Genomic DNA, 20,201 nt, shown 5'->3' with positions numbered 1-20,201 from the left:
TTTCAGCCAGAAAAAGTCAAGAAGCCTTCTCTTGCACATGACCCATCAGAATACAGTAGTAGCAGAATCCATACATGTGTACCCCTAAAGGTGTCACGGCATCAGTGTAAAGGAGCCAGCAATTCTGTGCACCATAGCACTCTATGTAAGGACCTAGCTTTGTGTCACGGTGATTAGAATACTAGGAGGTTGTTGTAATTGAAAGAATTCTCAGGGCAGCTGTGTCTCCAAAAATATTATGAAGCAAGAAAAACATTTGGCTGGAGGTGCACAAACTAAGATTCTCAGGGCGTAGGAGCTGTGGGTAGAACAGAGGCCAAAGGAATAGTCAACCTCAGGGTGGATCAAAGGAAGAGGCGGAGTAGGCAGGCGGACAGAGGTGAGTAGGCTAAAAAGAAGCCTCATGGAGCTTCTTTTCCCTCCTGTGCCACCAGTACACGGATTTCCTGCTTAGAAATCATGGAAAGTGGACAGAAAGCAGCTCTTCAGCTGGAGAGAAATGACAATGATTTTAAAACTCTGAAATTGATGAGTGCTTTTTAATCAGCTCCTCACCCACCTAGATGGTAAGTCATGACTAATGCCAAGAGAGTGGCAAGGGGGTGCAATTTTATTTTTTTTCTTCTTTGTGCTCTGTATACCTACAGAGAGCTCTGGTCTCTTGTTTTATTTTTAAAGCTTTGTGCACTGTAAATTCTCGGCCATATTTGAAATGCTGAGATACTACAGAATCGTAATGAAAATCATAGCCAGAGGGCAGGTAGCATGTGTGGAGTAGACAAAAGACGTCAGAGCTAGAGGTTTCCTGCAAGGAGGAGCCTTGACAAGAATTTTACTTACCTTTGGTCTTCTGCGAATGTCTCTCCTGTGCAGACAAGCAGTTAATGCCGTAGGCCCAATTTACTGACAGGTGTTAAATAGTGTCATGTCTTTTGATTGGCTTGGAATTGTGTATATTTTGCAAAGGTTAGTGGCTGACCAGAAAAGCCCAGAACTGAACTCAAAATATGGATGTGTAGCCCTCTCTCTTTCTTTTTAAAAAAATATTTGGAGCTCTCATTTTTTTTTTTTTTTTTTTTTTTTTTTGTCCTAAGAAATGAGACAAGTTAGCTGGCTTTGAGGAAGGGGTGAACTTTTCTGTGATGATTGAATCTCACGGTGATTCCAGCAGGGCTGACAGAACCAGCACTTAGTAGGCACCGTGCAAATGCTTGGTGCTTCAAGTCAGAAAAATACAGTTATTTTAGCAACTGTGACTATTGTGATGTTGTTGATTGAATCCTTAATTGGGAAACAGTTTCTCCATGTAGGAAAGTTATCACAAAGCTAATTGTCTAGACAAACTGATTAACACATTCAGTGTTATTTGCTGGATGCAGCTATGGAATTGGTCAGGAATATACACCAACCCTTCGTATTTAAAAGGATAATAAGGCCAAGGATGTATGTTAGGGTAGAACACTTGCCTGGTTCAAGTCCTAACACCAAAAAGAAGAAGAAAGAGACAGTAATAAATGACAATAAGTTTCATATGAAGCCAGGTGGCAGGGGCACTGCTGACAAGAATATTTACAATTTCCTTCTACACACAAAGACCTGTGTGTTTATTTGGTTGTTAAATAATATTATTAATATTAAATACTGATAGTCTTCAGGAATAATAAATTATAAATAGTTCCCTTTTACAATATTTATTGCAAAAACGTACAGTATGATGTGTTGTATTGTTATATAATAATATGTAAAGGTGTAACAAGACTTAGTCTTCAGATAAGTCACTGGGAGAAGGAAACAGTATACAACATAATCCTCACAGTCAGGTCCACCTTTGAAAATTTATATCTGTAAAAAGTAAATACAGACTCCAATAAACAGTTATTTTACATCTTTAAAACACCTAGTCCTCACAAATACTGACTTTTACAAACATTTAATTATCAGACTGTCATAGTAACCCTGAAATATGACATTGTTCCCATTTTACAGAGGAGGAAACAGCCTGTAAAATAATCTCCCATCAAATACCTAGTGAATAATAGTAAGAATTACCCAAATAGAATTGCATGAAAGTTTGATGTGGCTGTTTTTAACATTTAATTTTTGGGTTTTTAAATTAGTATTCAATCCCTGCCCCACCCACAAGAACCTCATCACCTAGTAATCTAGACAGCACGAGAACAAGGCATGGGGTATAGTCAGATTCTGGCATGGCAGGGTCACTCAGGAGATTTCTCTGGTGTGCCTTGTTTTGTATAAAATATTAATTTCTTTTTGTATTTTAAAATTGCTTCTTTATGAACTTTTCTAATCAACTACTTGAAATAACTTAGAGCACTTAAACTTTCAGGAAAAATACACAAAAAGTATGAAATTGGGTGTGAGATTGAGGACCGGAAAAGGGGTTTTGTATGTTTAATATCATTCACTTTTTCTTTTCAGGTATTTACTTATGTTAGCAATGCTTTTAGAGATACCTTGCTTTGCCAGACACCAGTGGCCAGCATTTTTAAGGGGTCACCGTGCACGTAGTACACTGGCTCCCCGTAAATTCTCACCTCAACCTGTACAGAACAGCAGTGCCGTAGTTGTTACGCAGAATTCAGGTGACCAGACTCCTGGTCTGGGGACTCGGGTGATGGAGACACCCTTCCCTGAAAGAGAGAATGACTGACAATGCGAAATGAGCCTGGTGAGGGTCCAGGAGAGCTTGAAGGGAGGCTGTGGAGTTGGGCACCACCAGAGTCCTGGGTATGCAGGACTAGAGCAGGACAGGACCGCAGCCAGAGGCAGAAATGTGACACCAGAAACCTAGGAAGGTTTGAAGATCCCAGTAGGTTATAGGTGAGCTGGGGTATCCTTGTTCATAGAACATGTGAAGGAAATAAACCCCACCACATCACCAAGTGACCCAGATCATCTGGGCACCCCTGGGCTGTATTTGCTTGCTCTATTTTTGAACTTCTCTCAAAATCTCTGATTATGACTCAACTTTAACTAAAGCCCGTTGCCACTAGTGAAATTACCTATATCAGATGCAATTGTTATAAACAGTAAAAAAGGCAAGGACACTCCATTGGATTTTATGAATACAAAATTTGTCTAAAATCCCACAAACTGATTGTCATTTTGTTTATTTGTTTATTTTCATTAGTTCTTTACCCTTGAGTCTCTTTGGTTGTCATTCTTTATTGATTGACCAGCAGAACTTCCAACTCTTTGAAACTTTGATCATTAGAACGTATAGCTTATGTAAAACTATTTTACTGTGCAAGCTAGATGATGTCACCCAGTCCCACACATGCACCCCTCTCCTGACAGCATGGACATACTTGGTTTTCCTCACATGGGCAAACTTGGCCACACCTGAGCTAATATTTAGGGGCAGTTGTTTGTGAGTTTATGAGCTGGAACTGAGGTCTCTTTGCCAAAAGCATCCTGTCCTCTTCATGGAACCACTAAGAGAAAGAGCTCAGTGGATGAGTTGTAGTTGCCCTCCCTGGCTTGGAGTGATGTAGCATCAGCCACTTGCACACCTCTAGCTTATTTTTTATATGCCTTTCCTCCGGACACCAAAAAGCCCACCTGCTGATGGCCTGTGACTGCAAAATCCCAGTCCTCGGAAGCTGCATACCAAAGCTTGTCTCTTTGGCACAGCATATCCTCCCTGCTGTCCAGAATCTCTGTTTGCTAACTTCTCTCAGCGTAGAGCTCTTTCCCAGGCCCTCTGGCTGCAGCCAGAGAGGAGGAGCTACCCCTGACTTGCTCTCCTTTGGCCTCTGGGTCAGAGCTGGACTTCAGTGACCTGGGTTCCTGAATGTCTTTGACGATCCCACCCAGAACACTCCTCAGCAGACAGGGTTGGGTTCCCCAACAAGACACGGGAGTCCAGGGTAAAAAGTTCAGGCTGCTGGGAGAAGCAGAATCATCTGGAAGAGATGAACTCATGCTTGTTATTCCTCTCGTGCCTTTGGCAGAAAGAATAGAAATATCACAGGAAAATAGCCATTAAATTAAATGGAAGACTTCATGACCCAAAGTCTAGCTGAGTAAAAGTGAAATATGAATCTAAACGTTGGGAAGGAAAAGGCTGTATTGTTTTCCTATTCATCTGTAGGAGAGGCCTCTGTGTGCTTCCCAAGCTGTGTACAGCACGGAGTTAAAACCCTCCCAGTCTGGCCAGTCCCCGTCACCTTCCAGCATTCCGAGCACATGCTGAGCTCACCACTGCGTTCTTTCAGGTTCTTATACAGAACTGCGCTGTTCCCACAGTCCAGCCGTCATCCTGGGCCCTGAGGTCCCTCCTGGGTGTCCCCAGTAGTCTCTGCTCAGCTCAGTTTTTACCCTGGCCACTGCTTACCCTTGCTGTGGTCAGCAGACCTTGGGAGGAAATTTATACTACTTTCTGAAGTGCCATGGTGAGAGCTGTGCCTTATTTGATTGCATACCATGTTTGGGATTATTTTGTAGCCTTGTCCTGAACAGGACCTCAATAAATGCTTGTGAAGCTGAACTTGAATTTGGAAGAAAATAACCTGTCAGTGCACAAATTATTTTACAGCTTTTTCATATTAGATAGCATCATATGATGATAAATTATTCAATTTTTCTTCAAAGTATCATAAATTGCTCTCCTTCTTAGGCGACTTCATAAGGAACACACCATTCTCCCTGCCTTCATTTCCTCGGGATCTGCCCAAATCTCAGCTCTACTCCTGCAGGCTCCCCCACCAGCACCCACTTTGTCCGTGCGTTCCCTACACTGCCCTCGCCAATAGCTGAATTCAAAATCCAAAAGGCATTACTTTGTCCTATTTAGAATGCTCATTCTTTGCCTCCCAAGATACCACCTTTACTTGACTTTGTTGATCTGCATTGTTGCCTGCATTCTTCAGGCTTCTGAATTCTCCCTGGATGTTTGGTTTGGGTTGTAATCAGTTCTTGATATCCAGGGGTTGCACATCCACGGACTCAACCAACTACAGATCAAAACACTAGCAACTACTTCTATAGCATTTCTATTGTGTTAGGCATCATAAGTCATCTAGAGATGATACAAAGTACAGGGAAGGATGTCCATAGATGATAGGCAAATGTTCAACTGTTTCACATAAAAGATTTGAGCATCTAAGAATTTTGGTGTCTGTAGGGGAGTCTTGGAACAAACCCTCTGTGAATACTGGAGATGGATTTACTATGTTTCTTTTATGTATGTCATATATGTGGGTCAATGCCAAATGGGTCTGGATATCATAAAGGGCTCCCAAATTTAATATATCCAAAAATGAGCTCATTGTCTTATCATACTCTAGCTCCTTCCTGAATTTGGTGTTTTACTGTACCCTGTGTTTAATGGCAAAATTACAAAAGCCTGAAATCTGGGCTCATTTGTGCCTCCAGTCTCCCAGAACCTTCACATCAACCGGTGGCCAAGTCTTCATCTGCACTCCATCGTCCTGTTCTTGTTCCCCTTCTCTATGGCTTCGTTATTTCCCACCTAGACTGAAAATCATTTCCTGATTGTTCCTCTTCAGTTTATTTTCCTTCTTGCACTAATGACATTCCAAATATGCAAATGATATTATGCTCTTTTCCTCTCGCCCGTGTCCCCAGATTGCCCTTAACAGCTGTATTTTGGATCCTCCATGATCCAGCCCCTGCCTAGCTCTTCAGATTAATTCTATTCACATAGTTACAGTTACTGAACTATGGAATGCAGTTTAATGCTGTTTCCTGCTCTTAAAATTCTTCTAGCCCAGGCAGAAATTTCTCTTAGTCATATACACCCCTGTGCATGTATTAACTCCTTTAGGAAGTATCGTCCTAATGCTTTCAGGAATTGAGTTGCTTCTTTTCTTTTGTGTCGTTTTTATCCCACATGCGTCCATGAGATCCTAAGGAGTATCTCTTGCTCATCTCTGCTCTGTATTTACAGCACACACACCATCATGTGAATGTATCCCACTTTCTTCTTTTATTGGCTTTCCCATTAAAACATTGCTTCACGCTTACATGAAAACGTTAATATTCTCCCTTTACTCACGTATTAGGCTTTCTAAGACATTCTAAAGGCTACAAGAGAAATCAACATGTTTGTGGACATTTTTTTTAATCAAACTACTTTGCTTATATTAACGCACAAATTCACTTCAAGCACAAAGACAACAGGCATAGTCAGTGTCGAGGGTTTTCTCTTTTCCTCAAAGAATAGAGAGGGCAAAGAAATAGCACTTCATTGGACAGCTTGGCCAGGTACCTGCCACATGCCTTTATTTTCCAGGCCCCCCTAAAATTTTTCTTGGGTAGACAGTAGCAGATAAATCACTGGCCAGGAAGTCCTAGTTTGACTGTCAGTCACATGTGACTCCCTTAAACAAGTGGTCCTCCCAGAGGATTTGTCTCTTCGTCTGAAAAGAGTCAGTCTAATCATCCCCTGGAGTTTACCAAGACCTACTACCTCCGTTATACACACTGACTGCATGAATTCACTCTTGATTCCACGTTTTATCTAGGGAGTATTGATACAAATATTATGTTTGTAGTGTGTAATATTCAGTAATGGGTAAAACTGTTATTCTGACTATAAAAAATCAATCAGTGATCAGATTTATGTAAACAAAATACTGCGATTAAAAATTAAAAATCTATAAAGATGATCATGTATAAAATTCCTTCTAGACTTTATAGGGTTTAGAACACTAAATTAAGATCTGTGCCTCAAAAGAGACTCCAACCTAGTAGAGGACACCCCATTCAAGCAGCAAACAAAATAAATTTTATAATTGACAGTTTTATTCACACTGGAACAGTTTAAAAGGCATTCAGTATTAGACAGCTCAGATTATCTGAAATATTTTACTTGTGATTAAGTCGCACAGAAATAAATACCATGCTAAATATCTGTCCTGAACACATGATGGTTTCCTTCACACCAGGATTTCACAATCGTTTTGACAAAGAGTAGTGAACACTTTTACTAGTTATGTATTCTTTTACCTGTGGGAGCCAGCTCTGAAAGATGAATCTTTGTCATGTATCTCTGGTGTGTATGTTTCACCCAAATTCTTACAGAATTTAGCTATTGTTTATTTTGCCTTGTGTCAGATAAATCACGATACAGTGCTGCCTCATGCCAGTAGTATGTACCCAATTTTGCCTCTCCCTAAAGAGTATTTTCACCGCTTTGGAGTATGGCAAGAGTCAGAAAAATTGAATGGTTGGTATGAATATGTTGGAAATTGTAAGCTCTTCAATGATGATAATTTTGGAGATAGGATGAAGAATTAACGAGAGCATAGACTGAGCAAAAGAAATACAGATCACTTTGCATCAGTAATTGTTATTAGTACATGTTTGTCGTTCATAATAATTACATTCGTTGTAGGGAATATGTGCATATATATAATTTATCTTAATTCTATCCTCCAATTTTTAAGTGCAAGAATTAAAATAATTTTTAATAAATAAAACAAAAAGTTAAAGTTTTTAAATGCACATTTCCACCACCACCACCATCTTCCACCAGAGTGCTTCATTTCTGGTACATTTACCCTGTGCAGATATTTGTGCATACAATCCATGAACCTAGATTGACACATCACTACCATCCAAAATTTGTAGTGTACTTTAGGGTGCACTCTTACTGTTTTTATTTTGTTTTGACAACTGTCTGTTGATGTGTACCCACCATTGTAGCATTTCACAATGTAGTTTCACTCTCTTTAAAAATCCTATGTTCTGCTCATGGACCCCTCTGTCACCTGCCCCCTGCCCAATCTCTGGTAACCATTCATCTTTTCACTCTCCATAAGCTTTGCCTCTTCTTGAATGTTATGTAGTTGGCACCATAAAGTGTGTGCCTTTGAAATTGGCTCTTCACTTAGTAATAAACATTGAAGTCCTCCATATCTTCCGGCTCATTTATATTTATTGTAGAGTAATAGTCCAGCGTCTACCTGTATCCTAGTTGATTCATTCACCAGTGTCTCAATTACTTTTAAGCTTTAGCAATTATGTATTTAGCTGACATAAAGATCTAACTGCAGATTTTTGTACACACATAAATTTTCAACACATTTGGATAAATACCAAAGAGTATGAAAGCTGAATAGTAAAAGTGTGTTTTATAGTGATAATCTGTTTGTCTTCGAAAGTGTCTGAAATGTTTTGCACACTCAGCAGCAAAAAGTGAAAGTTTTTGTTTGCTCATAATCTCACCATCCTTTGGTATTTTAGATTTGTAGTGGTATCTCATAATTATTTTGACAGTGACATATGAGACTGAGCACTTTTAAAATGCTTATTTGCTATATTTGCATCTTTTTCAGTAGAGTGTCTGTTCAAATTTTTTGCCCTTTTTTTTAATTGGGCTGTTTGCTTCCTTACTGTTGAGTTTTAAGACTTCTTTGTATATCTTAGGTAATCGTCCTTCATCAAGTACACTTTTAATGAGTACTTTCTTACAGTTTACGGCTTGTCTTTTTATTCTCTTTCTCAGAGCAGAAGTTTTGGATTTAATGAAGTTCAATTCATTAATTATTTTTTTCATGGACCGTGTCTTCGATGTTGAATCTAAAAAGTCACTAATATACATAAGACCATTTAGGTTTTCTCCTGTGTTTTCATTTACAAATTTAATGGTTTTATGTGTACATTTAGTCTGTGATACATTTTGAGTTAATTTCCTTGAGGGGTAGAAAGTCCATGTCAAGATGAAATTTTTTACATGTTGTCAACAATATCTCTTGAAAGATGACCTTCTTTTCGGAACCACTTAGGGAAATAGCAGGTTGCCTCCCCTCAATTTAAAACCAAGGGTCTTGGTCAGACCCAAAAAAGCACAGTGTACCCTGGGGAGGTGAAAGGGGAGGGAGAGTCTTTAAAAAGATGGCAGAAGATATTGTTAATATTGTACCAGGATTTAAAACCCACATTACTTGCACCACTCTGCTTAGATAGATTTTATTCTGTCCCAGTTTGTCTACTTGCATTAGATTTGAAGGCACAGACAGCTATCCCAAAAACATCAGGATATAGCACAGTAATCATCTTTAATTTCCTATTAACTTAATCTGGAGCCCTGTATGACTTACACTGTTTTATCATGACTGATCTTATTAAATCTGGTGTGTTTCATTGCTGTTTGGTATTGAGAGATTTTATTCAAAACTGATATGATTGATAGTATCCTATACTCTCAGATAGGCAACTACACTGAAGATGACAAGACTCTACGATACACATTCTGGTTTGATTACTGCCTATTTTTGAAGTTTTATACTATATACAAAGTTGTGTTTTTATTAATACTGTTATGTACTGATATATTCCATTATATTATATCTGATGATATAAACAATTATATTGAAGATAACAAGAGACAACACAGAAACTATGGTAGAACTCCTTGTACAATGGTCTTATATGTCTTTTTCATTTCATGTGTTTATAGGAATGTGTTTTGTTTTGTCTTGCTTTGTTTTGTTTCCCCCTTTAATATAGAAAGGATAGAAATACATGTTAAGACTCATGCATGTGTAGAAACTATAAACAATTTATGAGAACTGATCTTATGACACATGATGAAATGAACAAATACTTTGAAGAAAGAGAGACACTAAAGTACCCAGTGCTGATCCTGGAGGGTCATAATCTGAAACCCAACAATACTATCATTCTTTGCTCAGAGTGATTTTAGCCTGCTTGAGTTTGTTCAATCTCAACGTAGCTGAAGATATGGATAACTGCATGTATGTTTAAGTGTATAGGATTGATAACCATATTTCTAAGTTTTTGTTGGATAGTTTCACAGAACTGGTTGCTGTCTCACTGTTTGAATCCCCACTTTATATGTTTCACTTTTGTATCTTGAACAACTGTTTGTAAGAGGACAGTATTTAAACATCAAGTAGTGATTTCTTACTGTTTATTTTTTTCTTTGAAAGTATGTGGTTTTTTTAGTCTTTCTTTAAATAAGATTTTAAAAAAAAGAAAAGACACTACAGTACCCAGTGCTGATCCCGAAGTCTCATGATGTGAAATCCCACAATACTATTATTCTTTGTTCAGAATGATTTTAGCCTGCGTTAGTTTAATCTCAACATAAATGAAGATATGGATAACTGCATGTATTTTTAAGTGTAAAGGATTGATAACCATATTACTAAATTTTTGTTGGATAGTTGAACAGAACTGTGTGCAGTCTCACTATTTGAATTCCCACTTTATATGTTCCACTTTTGTATATTGAACAACTGTTTGTAAGAGAGCAATATTTAAACATCAACTTGTGATTTCTTACTGTTTATTTTTCTTTGAATATATGTATTATTTCTACCCATTTTCTGTTTTGTTTAGTCTTTTTTTAAATAAAATAAAATTTTTAAATAAAAGAAAGATGCCCTTCTATCTCTTCTTGCCTTTGCTCCTTTGTAAAGGTCTGCTGACTGTATTTATGTGAGTCCTGTTTGGACCTCAATTCTTTTCCAGTCATCTATTTGTCTATACTTTAGCCAGCACCGACCTCATCTGACAATTGCTGTTTTATAGCAAGTCTTGAATTTGAGTAGGGTCAACCCTCCACTTTCGTTTTCCTTCAATATTATGTTGGCTATTCTGGGTCTTTCATCTATATACAACTGCTAAATTAGACTTGTTGACATATACTGTCTTGTAGTTTTTTTGTTTAAGATTGAACATTTTGAATATTATAAAGCAACAACTTAAAATCAGACTCCCCTTCTCTAGGATTTCTTCTTGTTTAGTGACTTCCCTCAACAATCGATTCTCTAAAGTCCTTTGTTGTTCATGACCATTGAGGTCTCTACTTGTTAGTTTGTCAGACAGCAAATGATTGCATGAGGATTTCGTTAAATAACTTGAACCATTTTATCTCCCAGGCTTTGCAAATGGACTTGTTGCACATGTTGCCATGTGGCTTTAATGATTCATCACAAAGATGCTAACTCAGCCTTATCTTTATTTCCTGTTTGTGTAAATTAAGGTCAGCCAAAATGAGAGGCTAGACCCTTCTCAGGTCTTTCCTGGGAATGCATGCAGTTTTGCACATGTCCTTGTCCATCTAGAGTCCTAAAGATATGCTGGAATTTTTCTAGGTCTTCTATGGGCAGCTCATTTTCCCAACTGTCCCTTTTAAGCTTTTTGGTCTTCATTTTGTTCAATCCAGCTGTTCTCATTGTGTTGAGCAGGTGGATGGTTAAAAATCTGAGACTGATAGTCTTTGACAGATACTCTGGGTAAAAGCTATTTTCGGTGATGAACTCAGAGTTATTAAAGGGAAGCTGTGTGAAAGGGGGCTTTCGGAGAACTCCTAGACAACTCAGAATTGGCACTTCTTTTGGCAATGGAGCTCTAGGGGAGCTCCAACAAGTTCTGCCCTCTTCCCTGTGTGTTAGGTTGCCAGATTCACAGACTCTCTGATTGGGAGGCTGTTGTTTCAAAGCTTCTGCTGAGCTGGAAAAGAAACACAGAAATGGGGCAAAGTTCACCAAGCACACTGTTTTTAGATCTATTCTGCCAATTTTTTAAAGTAGATGTTGCACAATTTATTACAAACCTATATTAATTTCCAGCATTCTTTATAGGTTGATCTTAATAATACTTGCCTGAGTTCTTGCTGCTTTTATGAGGAAGCAGAGTTTTGAAGGTATTTGTGCCCCTTTCCCACTGTATCTCTCACTCTACCTTTAGTCCAGTTTATCAAAGTATAATTTACCTTAGAAAAGTAACCAATTTAAAGCATACAGTTTGATGAGTTTTGTCAAATGTATACAGTTAGGTACCTGACACCACAGTCATGATGCAGGACTTTTTGTCAATTTACAAAGTCCTCCTTGATGGCACTTGACAAACACTAATTTCTGTTACTGCAGTTTCATCTTTTCTATGATTTTCTACAGAGATAATTTATTTTCATTGTATCTGTCTTCTTACATTTAGTGTAATGGCTCTGCAAGTCATCCAGGTTGTTGCATGTATCCGCAGTTAGTGACTTAAATTGTCGAATATTCCATTGTAGACATATACCACAAGTTTTATATCCATTTACCACTAGGTGAACATTGGGACCATTTCTAATCTTTGAATTTTATGAAGAATATTTCATAAACAAGTGCAAATCTTTTTATGGACATATGATTTCTTTTATCTTGAATAAATAGCTAGGATTTATTTGTTGAATAAATGGTAGGGTTGCTGGGTCAGAAGCTTAAAATATTTTTGATTTCGTAGGAAATGGCCAAATAGTTTTTTCACAGATGCTTCATCCCTTTGGAAGTTAGCATCTCACTAGAAGGTTGTCAGTGTCTTTAATGAACATTCTAGGGTGCATGTGGTAGTGCCTCATTATAATTTTAATCTGCATTTCTCCCATGGCTAATGATGCTGAATATGCACATAGTAGACATTTGTATATCTTATTCTAGAAGAATATATTCACATTGTTCACTCATTTTTAAAATCAGTTTTCTTGGCTTCTTAGTGACTTTTAAGAGTTCTTAATTCTTAAAATGAAGACAAATTTCTGAAGTTAGGATGATTAAAAGTCTCAAATCTATATGAAGACAAATTTAGTTAGAGTCTTTAGCTTTAAAAATGATCAATAAATTTCCACTGTTTATTAGAAAATATAAAGCATATTTCGGTGTGTGGTGTATACAAGATGAGCCCTTTTTATATACATAGTAGATTGAAGACTTTTTCATAGAATAGAATGATTTGTTTCTGCTTCCAAACCATAATGGAAGAACAAGTATGTAAGTTAAGTATATTTATAAATAACAGGCAACTCTTCCCTAAACAAACTATCACAAAGCTGCCAAGAGGGTGACACTAATTTTGTTGTGTTCTGTTTTTTAATTTCCCATGCTCACTCTTAGGTAGACACATTAACTCAGGTGGAATAGGCTGAGAAAATCTGTCAGTTGTACCAGCATAGACCAAGAATGCCTGTTTCATTTGGCAGTATTTTGAATAACTAGTCAATAAGCAAATGCATGATGGCTGAAAATAAAGAAAACCATCATAAACTTTTTTCATTGACTAAATTTACTGGTACACTTTAGGTACACATAATGAGCACATTCATTATAAGGAATTTGTATCTGTACATGATATAACTTGATTCTTTTTTATTCTCATTCCCTTCCCTTTAAAAGCCCCTCTTCCCTTTTTTCTCATCTTTGTTTTCTTTCTTTTTTTTCCTGTACTTTTAAATCAATGACCAACGTGAAAGAAGTTGAGAAATAGAACTGGTTTCAATATGAAATAGTAATGAAACCAACCAAAAGGTCATTGCCTGACTGTAGGTGACAGATGAGAAGGGACTGAATTAGAACCTTTCGAGAAGGCAGGACTTCAAAAAACGTCTCAGAATATATTGGACCAAACTTAGTGATCAAAGATTATAGTTTTTGAAGGAAAGCCTCAGTATGACTCCGTTTTCTAGTGTAGGTGATCTATTGGCAATTCTCATTCAAGACAAGACAATAAATAGAAGAAATGGTTTTCACTTAAAATGTATGCGCCAAGCTTATGGCACCTGTCATTGAGTCTTTCAGAGCATGCTTGACAACATAATTGACAGGTGCTGAGTCATCTCAGTTGTATCTATTGAGTGTGTCCTTTCCCATAATTCACTTGGTTGTAATTGAGTGCATGATATGAAGTCCATATACATGAAAATTTTAATAACTTCCAAGTAAAGAAAGGTCATTACAGGTCATGCCAACAGGTCTAGCAGTATATGCCCTGGCTTGGAATTTTAGAAATTTCCAGGAGAGCCAACAGGACCCCCACTAGTGAATCAAAAGAGTGAATAGTTAGAATGTAACTCTAGGAGCCAGGGATATGTAACTCTGGAGCTTAGTTCTGATAGAGTCAGAGTGTTTCACATCATCAGAGTAGAGTCATTTTCAAATGAGATGACGTACTTTGATGTGCCCATATGAAACAAGAATAACAAGACTTCAGTTTGAATTTTCTCTCTGTGTCTCTGTCGTTTTCCTATCTACATCTCTCTATAGATAGATAGATAGATAGATAGATAGATAGATAGATAGATAGATAGATCTGTGTGTCTGTGTCTGTCTTATGGACATAGTATAGGACAAGAAGGAGGTAGTGCTCAGAGAGATGAGAGAATTTATAATCTTCAATGCCAAAGATGAAAGAGTTTCAACAAATGATAGGTGGAAATTAATCGCTTGGAATATGTTGTTGCTAAAAATAAGCTATGGATATTTGGTAGTTTGAAAGTCATTGGTCAAAGCTACAAATAGTCCAGTGTCCATCAGCAAGACACTAGGTAATCCAATAGTATATTTTCATACAATGGAGTAGTACTCCACAATTAAGAGGAATGCTTATTGCTATACTTAACAACATAGGTCAATCTCAGAAACACTGTATTGAACAAAAAGAAATTATACTCATAAGAATACATATTTTGGGATTTCATTTCATGGCAACCAAATGTAGGCTAAACTAATCTATGGATAGTGGACAGCTCAAAACAGGATCCTCTGAGAGTAGTGGGAGAGAATATAATGATGGGGAAAACTGAGAGTAAAGAACATGAGAGAACTTTCTGGTGTGAGGCAACATTCTCTGTCGGTTTGAGGCTATTTATGGTAGCCAAGACTCACTGAACTAAAAATGAAAGATCTCTACAAAAACAAAACAAAACAAAACAAAAGACCATTAATCAAAGATGAGATATGAATACCTGGATTTGCATGCTTGTAAATGTTTCTAGAGAAGCATTTCTTCACAAAAACAGATGTGTTACAGAGATCATAACTATAAAATTTCATAGGGGAAGAAAGAAGTATAAAGCAGAGCACTCAGTCAGCACAAGAAACAAAAGCCCAGTGGTAAGGGGGCAGAGTCATAACTCAGTTTCCCCTGCAGAAGCACTAAGGTGATCTAACATTGGTGGAGGAGATAAAGGTAGAGTAAAAATAAGAGGATTGTTTAAAGTTATCTTCCAGTGTAGACAGAAGCCTGTATTATCTAAGCAATTTCTACTCCAGGACCTAGGCAATTTCTCTACCCTGTTGCCATCAGAAGACCAAAAGTTGATTCCTCAGAGGCTAAAGCGATGTTTTCCTAGACTGTTGGCCATCAAACGTGGTTGAAAGCAGAGAGACTGTCCAAAGAAGGAGAGTACATAACAGGTTGCCTGCGGTCTAAATGCCAGCATTCCCAGGCCTCTTCTATTACCCAGGTCCAGAACAATACAAACTACACACAAGGGGAGTCTCAGTTCTGAGAAATGTGATCAGCTCATGACAAAAAACAAAACAAGGGCAGCTGATCCCAAGTAGAATGAGACAAAAAGTCTCCAAATAAATTCAGTTGGTAGACTATCTGATATGACAGAAGACTAGATAACTGGGGAAGTGTTTGCTTTTAAGGATAAGCACAATGAATATAATAATGTACTTATCAATCGTAGTGTGATATACATGTGAACAGCACTTCCGTAGTCACCGTAAACCCTAAAAATTGACTTATTCAACATTACAAAATTATGACGTAACTATTTGTGTGAGACAAAAGCGAGAGTTTATAGAGAGGTAAAGGGTGAAGAGTATAAGAAAATAAATTATCCTTTCAATCAAGAAATTCAGTAATTACCTAACATGAAAGATTAAGAAATTTAAAAGCATTGCTTTCAAAGAATGATAAGTAGAAAAGGATACAAAGATAATATTTAACTAAACCATATGGATTTGTAATCGTAATTTTAAAAAAAGAAATCATGTAAAGTAGTGGTATAGGTAGCTATTTGGTTAATCAGTTTGACACAGAAATGGGCTTGAAGAAAGGAGGTGGTTGAGACAGTTTCCTAAGGCACGAGGGAATGCATGAGGTATCAAAGTCCCAGGTGTAGTGATAGGTGCACTCAAATAGTAGGGGCTACTATTGAGCAAGAGAAGGACTGTAGAGGCAGGCTAAGTGAGTATTTAAGTACGATGTATGATGAAAGAAAAGTTACTGATGAATTTCTATCTACTAGCTTCTGTTTACTCAACAGTAGCAGTAACTAAGTTCTCAGCTGTTTTGATGGCCTGAAACTTAAAGCTAAACAGAAGAGGGACATGTAAAAGGAATTCTGAGGCACAGAGATTTGGGAGCCTAACTAAGGGTGAAAATCAAACTGCATGGATTAGTCATTGTGGACCACCATGATAGAACAGCACAGAATGGGCGGCTTTTGTGGCAGAAATTCATTTTCTCTCAGTTCTGGAAGCTGGAAGGTAAGACTCTCTTCCCAGGTTTCAGACAGCGACTTCTGGTGTCTGAGAGAGAAAGGAGGGAGAACACAACGCACAAACGCTGTGTTTCTTCTTACAGCAGCACTAATCCTGTTGGATCAAAACTCCTCCCTTTCAACTTTCTTCTTTAATCCCTTTTGACCTCTTTTCTCCAGATATAGTCATATTGGGAAAGTTGGGCTTCAACATACGAATGAGGAAACACCATTCGGTCACTAGCATGTTTAGTTCAGCACTGTGCGAGCATCTTTTTTCCATGTGCAGTATACCCCACTGGCTGAGTGCAGGAGAAAAGACGGGGGGCTGAGTTGATGCATGTTTGAGGGAAGTCAAGGGGGCAAATGAGGTGAGCAGGTAGTGAAAGTCCAGCTGAAAGGATTGCCCATGGGTTCCAGCAATGGCAGAAGGAGAAGGCAGAAACGGATTGGTGTCAGACTGGAGAAGGGGCATGGTTCGGTAGGCTCGATGGCAGCGACCCCTCAGATTAGAAGGCCAGAGCACAACGGAAACTGCCTTATAGTTTAGCACCCCGTGGGGTGCAGCACTGTCCTGGGATGTTGGTTGTTTCTGTGCTTTCATTTTTACTGGAAAAAAGGAGGATTATCAAACTAGAAGAATGTTTAGGTTCATGAGTGATGGTAATCATGACATTTTTCTTTCTCTTTAGACGACTAAACACATTGAATAAGTGTGCCTCAATGAAACTTGATGTGAACTTCCAAAGGAAAAAGGTACGTGTCCACCCACTAGAACAACAGAAGCAGCTTGCATTCATAAATTAATACCATCACAAATCCAGGTAAAATTCTGAAAGACTTTACTATCTATGTTTAGTCTCCAAAATTTCTCATCTTTTCACAACTGTCTTAACTAAGTCCATCATAAACATATGCTGAAATCTATTTATTTCAGTATTTCAGTTTGTTTTATTTTCTGTTTCACGGTTTGCATAAAGAAGCAAACCTTTCAATTCTTTAATAATGTTTCAGAAGTTTATGTAGCTATAAATGTGAATCCTGTACTGGACTTAAATATTCCAAAGCAATTAGTAGATTAAGAACAAAGAAAAGGGGCCAACGGTTTAGGTCAGTGGCTTAAGTCCCTGCTTGGCAAACTAAAGGTGATGAGTTCAATCCCCGGTACCAAAAAAAAAAAAAAAAAAAAAGAAAGAAAGAAAGAAAAAGAAAAGTATCCATGGGTCCCTATCATATAACTTCTAGTTCATTCTTTCCACGGTGTGCTATTTTGTCTATCTGTCAAATGTGCATCCATCTTCAGGCAGGCTCATTTGATGATGGAATCAAGGAGCCAGGAAACAACATAACTACAAGATACTAAGCCTGTCTCATCTCACGATATTCTCTTCCTTTGCACTTTTCTCCAGTCACGAGGACTTTGGTTCATCTTTAACAGCCACTATCCCTTTCCTCGCTGTATGACTTTGCACATGCTGTTCCCTCTGAACAAGACCAAAGACTTCCATTTTTTTCATACTCTTTCTTGCTTATTAGTACGTATTTTCAGTACATAATGATCACAGTCATAGTGGTGAGTTGCATGTCTTAAGACTTTGCATTTCCCTTCCTACTTCTCCCGTCTTTCCCTTCTCCCTCCAATGCTTGGTTTATTTGCTCTTTTATGTACAGATTGCGTTTCTCATAAGAGAAACCACGGTACAGTTAAGCTTGTGTGTCTGATTTATTTCACTTACCATTCTATTCTCAAGGTGCATCAGTTTTCTACAAGGAGTCAAATTTATGGCAGAGGAGCACTGCATTGGGCATAAATACCACATTTGCTTTCATTTTGATTTTTTTCATACTTTGATTTTCTCACATGAGGGAGACCATACAGCGTTTAAGCTGTGCTTCTGGTTTATTTCACTTAGCATTGTTTTCAGCGTGCATCCCTTTTCCTATAAATGACTCAAATTCATTCTTCTTTATAGTAGCACATACTCCACTCAATTTTACCTTTTATCATATAAAAAACATAAAACAAAACTTCATAACAAAATAATAGGAGAGTGACAATGGGTGATACATTGTAGGTTGTTGTCTTTAAGGTAGTTACTCAGAGTATGAGACACAGGCATAAAAATCTCTCCAGTCAGTATTAGCACAAACCTTCTTTTTCAATGAACTAAGAGACTGACTTTCTTTTTTTCCCTTTTCCCTTCTGTCCTGTACCCTTCTCCCATCTTAGTTTATTTTTTTCCTTTTGAACAATTTCTTGCCCTTTCACAGTATGTACTGTACATTTAGGATCTTATTTATTCTTTCAATTTCTCACACCAGGGAGATAATATAATGTTTATACATGTGAGTCTGACTTATTTCACTTATGAGTATGGTCTCAAGTTGCATCCATTTACCTGTAAATGTCTCTAGTTTATCCTTCTTTATGGCCGAGTAGTACTCTTGTTGTATAAAAATACAACTTTTTATCCATTCTTCAGTTGATAGGTATTTAGGTTGTTTCCAAGATCTGGCTATTGCATATTGTGCTGCTATAAATGGGTACACATGTATCGCTGTGGTATGACGTTTTTTATTCTTCTGGGAACATACTCAGAATGGGACTAACTGGGTCAAATGGGACCTCTAATCCTAGTTTTTTGAGAAATCTCCACACTGATTTCCTCAGTGGTTGTACCAGTCTACACTCTCACCAACAGTGGAGAAGGGTTCCTTTTTCCCCAAAGCCTCACCAGCATTTGTAACTGGTTGATTTCTTGATAGTTGCCATTTTTTCTAGAGTGAGATGAAATCTCCACGTTGTTTTAACCTGCATCTCTCAAATGACCAATGATGTTGAACATATTTCATATATTTATTTGCTATTTGTCTTTCTTCATCTGAGAAGTTCATTTTCATCTCAGATGCTCAATTTTGGATTGGGTCTTCAAATTTCAGGGGTCTGATTTTTTTTTTAATTCTTTGTAAGTTCTGGATAGAAGTCCTTTGTATGACGAACAGTTGGCTAAAATATTTTCCCACTCTGTGAGTTGTCTTTTCATTCTGTTGGTGATTTATTTTGTGTGTAAAATTTTTTAATAAGATGGGATCCCGGATGTTGATTCTTTGAAATACTTCTTGTGTAGTTTGGGTTTTGTTCATGAACTCTCTGCCTATACCCGTGTCTTCAAAATTTCTACCAACTTCCTCTTCCAGTAGATTTAGTGTTTATATTTTAATATTTAGGTCTTTGATCCATTTTGACTTTTAATTTAGTGCATGCCATGGTGATAGGCGTGAGTTCTGTTTTAGTCTTTGGCATGTAGAGAGTCAGTTTTTCCAGCACTACTTATTAAAGAGGCTGTCTTTCTTTCAATGAACATGTTTGGTCCCTTTGTCAAAAATAAGGTAGCTGATTGTGTTTGTAGTTGTGTCTGTATCCTCTAATCTGTTCCACTCATTTTTTTTTTTTTTTTTTTTTTGCCAGTACCATGCTAACATTATCACAGTAGCTTTGTTGTATAATTCCAAGTCAGGGATATTGATTCTTCCTGCCTTACCTTTGTTGCTCAGAATTTCTTTTGCTATTCTTTTTTTTTTAAGAGAATAAAACCAATCAAAACAAATCAATGTAAGAGATACAGGACTTCACAACATTACAAAACAACAATATTTACTCTAATGCCTTTTGATGTCTTCAAAATAGCTGAAATAACTTCAGACATAGTAAAAATAAAACAGAACAGAATAGAATAGAAACAATAAAAACAAAACAATGACTGCAATAAAGGATTTCAAACCAAGCCAATAGTAAATCCAAAATTGCTACCATAATATATCTTGCTATCTTTGAAATAGCTGCTCCCACCATCAGATTTAACATAATCGACAAAACAAAGGAGAATAAAACCCAACCCAACAAAACAATGGAAATGTGATAGATCTTCAA

At 37.4% G+C, this 20,201-nt stretch overlaps 1 protein-coding gene across 9 annotated transcripts in view; it reads left to right on the top strand.

The window, feature by feature from the left end:
• Positions 1-20,201, top strand: part of Stard13 (StAR related lipid transfer domain containing 13) — a 501,526-nt gene that overhangs the window by 445,196 nt on the left and 36,129 nt on the right. For 8 of the 9 annotated variants that reach the window (XM_013141053.3, XM_063232620.1, XM_063232621.1 and 5 more), the window contains one exon: positions 16,963-17,026. In XM_013141053.3, coding sequence (XP_012996507.2) covers positions 16,963-17,026 — 64 coding nt within the window. Of the gene's footprint in view, positions 1-434; positions 567-16,962; positions 17,027-20,201 lie in introns of all 9 variants that reach the window. The other variant, XM_023560555.2, reaches the window with a different exon arrangement.

This window comes from Cavia porcellus, unplaced genomic scaffold (genome assembly GCF_034190915.1).
Source record: "Cavia porcellus strain 051 isolate PalLab524CR breed Dunkin Hartley unplaced genomic scaffold, mCavPor4.1 scaffold_21, whole genome shotgun sequence".
NCBI classification, from domain to species: domain Eukaryota; kingdom Metazoa; phylum Chordata; class Mammalia; order Rodentia; family Caviidae; genus Cavia; species Cavia porcellus.
This window is presented reverse-complemented; position numbering and strand designations above follow the sequence as displayed.